This window comes from Cucurbita pepo, unplaced genomic scaffold (genome assembly GCF_057944985.1).
Source record: "Cucurbita pepo subsp. pepo isolate OVF unplaced genomic scaffold, ASM5794498v1 scafford_152, whole genome shotgun sequence".
NCBI lineage: Eukaryota > Viridiplantae > Streptophyta > Magnoliopsida > Cucurbitales > Cucurbitaceae > Cucurbita > Cucurbita pepo.
Window position 1 is genome coordinate 17,501 of NW_028258055.1, and position 7,500 is coordinate 25,000.

The 7,500-nt window shown below is 31.9% G+C and overlaps 1 protein-coding gene and 3 non-coding genes across 4 annotated transcripts; 2 read left to right on the forward strand and 2 right to left on the reverse strand.

Annotated features, from left to right (window-relative positions):
- Positions 1-190: 190 nt before the first annotated feature.
- Positions 191-262, reverse strand: TRNAT-GGU (transfer RNA threonine (anticodon GGU)). Its single transcript has one exon. It is a non-coding gene; the product is annotated as a tRNA-Thr (tRNA).
- Positions 263-1,013: 751 nt separating this feature from the next.
- LOC111779057 (uncharacterized) lies at positions 1,014-2,434 on the forward strand. The gene has a single exon (XM_023659113.2). It carries the CDS (start codon positions 1,226-1,228, stop codon positions 1,319-1,321), a length of 96 nt encoding a protein of 31 aa, XP_023514881.1. The 5' UTR covers positions 1,014-1,225; the 3' UTR covers positions 1,322-2,434.
- Positions 1,380-1,463, forward strand: TRNAY-GUA (transfer RNA tyrosine (anticodon GUA)). Its single transcript has one exon. It is a non-coding gene; the product is annotated as a tRNA-Tyr (tRNA).
- A 2,503-nt stretch (positions 2,435-4,937) lies between the features above and the next one.
- TRNAC-GCA (transfer RNA cysteine (anticodon GCA)) lies at positions 4,938-5,009 on the reverse strand. Its single transcript has one exon. It is a non-coding gene; the product is annotated as a tRNA-Cys (tRNA).
- Positions 5,010-7,500: the final 2,491 nt, after the last annotated feature.

Sequence of the window (7,500 nt, forward strand, 5' to 3'; positions counted from 1 at the left end):
GAGTTTCTAACTATAATTACTATTATATTATTCATTATAATAATAACTTGTTATAATTAAAGAGAACTTTTTTATAATTGAATGAAATTATACGGTTTTTACTTTTTTTATTACAAAAAAAAAATATGTCGTCTATTCTACCTTCAATCAAATATGAATACTACGGCTGGAGTTTTATGAAAAAAGCCAAAGCCCCTTATCGGATTTGAACCGATGACTTACGCCTTACCATGGCGTTACTCTACCACTGAGTTAAAAAGGCCTATTTGATTCAATTTCTGAATAAGCCACTAGCCACGATGAGTCTAGTGTATATAATTATTATAAATTATAAATAATAATTTATGTACATAAATATATCTTATCCACATAGTCGTTCATTCAGGAACGAAAAATTGGATTTATCTAATGAGTATAGGTAAAATGGTTTATTGATATTGGATTTGATCAATGCAATGAATTGTTTCATCATAAGACCGATCCTAATTAAATTGATGAGCCCCACCCTAACGAAATTCATTTGATTGAGACATGTACACCCACGAATTGAATATAGATCCATTCACCGAATCATTGATAAAGCAATTCGACTTGGCGAGAAAAACAATTTTCAATAACTTGTTGATCCCTATCCCTCTCTTCCCCAGATTTCCAAATTTATCGTTTTTGAATTTCTTGGCTTAGTGTGAGATCGAAATATACCTACCTAACCGAATCTTAACAATGAGTGAATCAATGAGTGAAAGTATGAGAAATTGAGTTTAATCCCGTTTATAGCATATGGCAAACCAATCACTTCCCGAAGGGTACTAGCCTTCGTATTATTTAACTAAAATAATAATATAGTTTTTTTTTTCTTTTCGAATATTTATTCTTTTTGTTTTTTCATTTTTTAGACGTTTCTTCTAATCACTACTAAACCACTATTTTCATTTGATATTCTATAATGTAATTAATATAACTATATATTCAAATTGTAAAATTTATGTATATTATTTATTTTTTAATAAAGAAAAAAAAAATGCAATTCAATTTCAAATAAAAGAATTTCTATATAGAATTATATGGGTAATAGTGATTAGAATGAACGATTCATAAATATAAATCCCAAATCAAAAAATTCTATGGAATAATGAAAGACAGAAAAATCCTTCGAATTGCATCATATTAGTCGATTATATTTATATTGACAATTTCAAAAAACTATTCATACTATGATCATAGTATGATGGCAGTCGGGCAAGTATGCCCCCATCGTCTAGTGGTTCAGGACATCTCTCTTTCAAGGAGGCAGCGGGGATTCGACTTCCCCTGGGGGTAGGGTACTACGAAAGGAAGTTGATCATGGATTATCAATAAGCTTGGAATTGATTCTTCCCGGGTCGATGCCCGAGCGGTTAATGGGGACGGACTGTAAATTCGTTGGCAATATGTCTACGCTGGTTCAAATCCAGCTCGGCCCAATAATTCGCGGATCCACCATAAAATGATATAACCCATTTGTCCTTCGACAGAAATGCTTGATATGAAAGAATAAAAAAAACTCTTTTTTTATTGATTGACAGATTGATTATCAATCAATTTGACAATAACGAAAAAATGACTATTAATCCATGCTCCTCTCACTAAAGTACATGTCTCCGCGCATATCAATCTATTACTCGCGTCTCTGTCTGGTAAAATATGACAATTCGAATCAAAAATCTACATAGAAAGGTTTGAAGGAAATTAAATCAACAACATATGTTGTACACTTTATTTCCCCGGGATTGTAGTTCAATTGGTCAGAGCACCGCCCTGTCAAGGCGGAAGCTGCGGGTTCGAGCCCCGTCAGTCCCGATGGATCCAAATCCAATAAAAAAAAATACATCAATTCATCTCTTTCTTTCCTGTGAAAGAGAGAACAAATAACATAACTTAATTTTATTCCAAACGGGATCTCTCTTATTTTTTTTCCACATTTTTCATCAAAAAAAAATATGGAAATTTCCATTTCTTCAACGAGTATTGATTGATGGGAGAAAGCCATATGTGCCATATGTGAATTACCGCAATTATTGGTAGCATCATATTCCGGATTCGAAAGAATACCGTACTGGGTCTAGTTGATTACGCCCGATTTTTGTAATGGAATAGAGTACTATACGTTTCCGGGAAGCACATACACAAAGGGAATTTGGACGATACAAAAAAAATTGTACATAGTAAACTATGATCTAATTTTTCGTCTTAAAGCAAAATATATACGTTCAGGCTCCGATTTTGTGTAACCTCAATTAGTAAATTCAATTACTAATTTGAATTTGAAATAATCTATCTCATTCAAATTTCACACTTAACTTTTGATATATACGTCCCACTACTAATTCAAGGAAAGAGGATATTAATACAAACAAGGATCCCCATCTATCTGTCTTAGTGAGGGAATTAATAATTTTTGAAAGTTTAAGTTTAGTTTAATTATTTTTTTTTAAGAAGATTTGATCAGTACAAAAAAAGGAAGGAGTTTAGTTCGAACCTACCTCCTTTTCCTTTTTTGAATTTCGCTGCTATTGTTTGCTTGAGTTTGTTTATAAACAATGTGAGGGTAAAGGTAGTCTGATGAGACTTCATCAGATAATTGCATTGGACAAGAGGGCAGTAGATTATAGAAAAGAAAGAATGCAAAAAATTAGAAATAAAAAAAAAGTACAGAAATTCTTGATTGCATCAGGAATCCCATTTTGTTTGAATTCGGTATGGATAAAAGATCTTCCTATGTTATACTATTCAATTCTCGACGATGAATCGATTTGATAGCTCCGATATTGTTATTCATGATATTTTAATACGATTCGATATCATCGAGATGCAATGCAGCCCATTGAATTTACAAGCGAAACATTTATCATCTCTATGGGATTAAATCCCGAGTTATTGCGAATAAAAAATGAAACGATGAGATTATGGAAGTAAATATTCTCGCATTTATTGCTACTGCACTGTTCATTCTAGTTCCTTCTACCGCCTTTTTACTTATAATATACGTAAAAACAATCAGTCAAAGTGATTAATTTGAATTAATCTTGACTTTTTTGTTCTTATCAATGATTGAAGATAAGAAAAATCACAAGGATTCCAATTTCGCGTCTTAAATGAAATTGGCGGACTAGAATTATCAGTATTCTACGAGAGAAGTATTCTATGAGATCCGATAGTATGGTAGAAAGAAATATATGAATCCTTCTACCATACTATCTCTTATTGTTATTGAAGTGTATAAAATTGTACTCTATAAAAATAGAGGTTGAATATAGATCAATTTGAATATAGATGAATCTACAATATATATCTTTCTATTTATATAGAGATATCATATCTCTTACATATATGTAATGTTAATATAATATACATCGTGGCCCAATTCTATTTCTTTGCTTCATAATTCATGTTGATTCCAATGAATCTGAAATGAAATAATCGAAAGGCCACTAATCCTTTTTTTAGCATTCAAAAGAAGTAATTGATTGAGCAATTGACAGATGATCCAGGGGTTCGGTTCCGTAGGAACTTTTTATCTTCGGATTTCGAAAAGAATTAGTAAACCCCATCTTTAACGTTTGAACCATGATATGAAATGAGTTCGATAAAACAAGCAGAAATCCTATTTTGAAAATAACTAAAATACTAAGAATAATAAATAAAACAAGTGGTAAGCACGTAATATGTGGGTGGCTACCCCGAGGTACTATCTTATTATGAAGTAGTAGATTATTATGCGGAGTATCTCATTGGACAACCACTATGTCTATGTTCTTTCGTGTCGAAAGTATGTATCCACTTAAAAACTTATAATCAGAACTATTTTTTTTTTTTTTTTACTGTTCAAAAAAAATCAAAGAAAAAAAGTTTTGCAGAATGATCTATAAAATAAACCAAAAACAATCGATACAGTTTGATTCTTCAATTAGTAGTACTTCTAGAGTCCACTTCTTCCCCATACTACGAGTGAAAGAGAAAATGTAAAGACTACCATTAAAGCAGCCCAAGCGAGACTTACCATATCCATGTGAATTATGTCCCCTATCTCTATGAATATAAAAGAATTATTCCATAATTGCTCACTAATAATTATTATTCACTAATAATAGTGGAATCACTAGCGCATAGTCAAAAAGAGATTCGGGCACAACACCATTGATCAAACAATCCAAAAAATCGAATTATAACAAGTTATTATATGATTTCTAGTATAATCGAAAAAATTAAGTACAAATAAAAGAGGCAGAGAAACTCTTGGAAGTATCAAAGGAGTGTTAGTACCATGTAGGAATAATAAGACCTAGTCTTTCTTTTGTTGTCCTGCATTTCATTACATTAAAAAATGAGTATAAAAATAGTCAATCAACATAGATCACTATCTATCGCATACCCCTATTATTCCTTTCTCATTTGATCTAATCTTTACTGTCTCCCGATTGTTTCATAGAGACAATCGGGAGATGGGATGACCTATTACATGCTAGAGCTTATCGAAAAGAAAGAAGTTCCTTTTTTTAAGATTCAAATAAAAAAAAGCCAATTATCCATTCAATATAATAGTGATTGAATGCTCGAGCACTCAGATACTTTCATGAGTCCATATATAAAGTATCTTCCTCCTTTCCGTAACTCAAAATGAAATTCGATTCCCTAATTCAAGACCCAATCAGTAGACACCACATTCGGAGTCGAAGGGTTATCATATCAAGATTTAACGATTATTTTTCATTACTCTACTAAATTCTTGAAACGAAACCTAGACGCAAGGATGTATAGCATTTTACAGAACCCCAACGATGCTTAGAATCAAGCAAATATAAAGAGGCTTGCTTTTTTTTTTCTTCTCCTGGAAAAAAAATGATAAAGTTATATCAGCAAAATAGCAGAAAGTATTTCCATTCTTTTGTTTGTTGATGAGGCGACACCCGGATTTGAACTGGGGAAAAAGGGATTTGCAGTCCCCCGCCTTACCGCTCGGCCATGCCGCCAAAACGATACAAAATATTGTATTGGCTCTATCTCTTCGATTGATAGTATCTTACAACACACAATATCTAAAACTAAAAACCGAAAAACTTTACTTTCTTTTTCTATTGAAAAAAAAATGTGGATTTTCAGTCACAAAAGCAAAAATTAAGGAGACAAATGGGAACCGTTAACTTTAACAATTGACTGTGAATTCATAAATGATTCTTGGATTAAAATTGAAAATTAGGTTTCCCTAATGATATAAGAAAACAATCCAAAAATTGATACCTTACCTAAATAAATAAAAATTGATACATAACTAATCATTACTAATCCATCCGTATTGATTCGTTTCCATAACCATAAAAAAATCCTTCTTAATGAAAATTATAATAGCGATTATTAGTATATGTAAACCCCAGAACATAAATGATTACAATTATCTAAATCTAATTGGGTATCTTATCTATATAAGATGTTTATAGGAAATGTTCAGAATTCCATTTTTACAATTTTTTTTTTTCATTATCATTAAATAGAAAATTGGATAGAGTACGTGTCCCCCATAGAACTGTAATAAAGGAGGAGATATATATAACTATATATATATCTGCACATGTTTATTATATTAATAAATACAAGTCTTCATACATACTTCAATGGGATTCTATGAATTCTACTAAAAAAAATATAGGTATAGGTAAAATATCTCTCTTCTATGCGAATTTTTTTTTAACAGTGGAATCTACGAAAAAGTTACATGTTGTTAAAAAAATACAAAAAAAATTGTATATTGTTTCTGCAGATCAAATCCCGAATCTATTTATAGTACCCAATCGGATTGGAATATCATAATAATGGTAGAAATGGACTCACTTTTGTTTTGATATAGATATTCTATACAAAACTCCATAAGTCTAAATAGAATTTACCAATTCCTTTGTATTTCATTTGTAGTTGTTGCAAATTCCAATTTAAGTATCAAAGGCTCTTTATTCCTACGTTCATATGTATTTGATGCATTACATCTATTACATCTATCAAGTTAGGGAAAATTTCATGTGATTCAGTAAACATAATCTAAATTCCATCATTGCTAAATCGATCCATTTGATGATGAATAAGCAAATAATGGGATTTTTTTTATAAATGGGAAATAAAAAAAATGCTTGGGGGTGGAAATGAGAGAATGTCTACAATACCTGGGTTTAATCAGATACAATTTGAAGGGTTTTGTAGGTTCATTGATCATGGCTTAACAGAAGAACTTTCTAAGTTTCCAAAAATTGAAGATACAGATCAAGAAATTGAATTTCAATTATTTGTGGAAACATATAAATTGGTAGAACCATTGATAAAAGAAAGAGATGCTGTCTATGAATCACTCACATATTCTTCTGAATTATACGTATCCGCAGGATTAATTTGGAAAACCCGTAGGGATATGCAAGAACAAACAATTTTTATTGGAAACATTCCTCTAATGAATTCCCTGGGAACTTCTATAGTAAATGGACTATACAGAATTGTGATCAGTCAAATATTGCAAAGCCCCGGTATCTATTACCGGTCAGAATTGGACCATAACGGAATTTCGGTCTATACCGGCACCATAATATCTGATTGGGGAGGAAGATTAGAATTAGAGATTGATCGAAAAGCAAGGATATGGGCTCGTGTGAGTAGGAAACAGAAAATATCTATTCTAGTTCTATCATCAGCTATGGGTTCGAATCTAAGAGAAATTCTCGAGAATGTTTGCTACCCTGAAATTTTTTTGTCTTTCCTGAATGATAAGGAGAAAAAAAAAATTGGATCAAAAGAAAATGCCATTTTGGAGTTTTATCAACAATTTTCTTGTGTAGGTGGAGATCCGGTATTTTCTGAATCCTTATGTAAGGAATTACAAAAGAAATTCTTTCAACAAAGATGTGAATTAGGAAGGATTGGTCGACGAAATCTGAACCAGAGACTTAATCTTGATATACCTGAGAACAATACATTTTTGTTACCGCGAGATATATTGGCAGCTGCAGATCATTTGATTGGACTGAAATTTGGAATGGGTACACTTGACGATATGAATCATTTGAAAAATAAACGGATTCGTTCTGTCGCCGATCTCTTACAAGATCAATTCGGATTGGCTCTAGTTCGTTTAGAAAATATGGTTAGAGGAACTATATGTGGAGCAATTAGACATAAATTGATACCGACTCCTCAGAATTTGGTAACTTCAACTCCATTAACAACCACGTTTGAATCTTTTTTCGGATTACACCCATTATCTCAAGTTTTAGATCGAACTAATCCATTGACACAAATAGTTCATGGGAGAAAATTGAGTTATTTGGGCCCAGGAGGATTGACAGGGCGAACTGCTAGTTTTCGGATACGAGATATCCATCCTAGTCATTATGGACGCATTTGCCCAATTGACACGTCTGAAGGAATTAATGTTGGACTTATTGGATCATTAGCAATTCATGCAAGGATTGGTCATTGGGGATC

Bases quoted from the DNA above. Each gene is read 5' to 3' on its own strand.
- LOC111779057 (XM_023659113.2), top strand. From the start codon at position 1,226: ATGATGGCAGTCGGGCAAGTATGCCCCCATCGTCTAGTGGTTCAGGAC.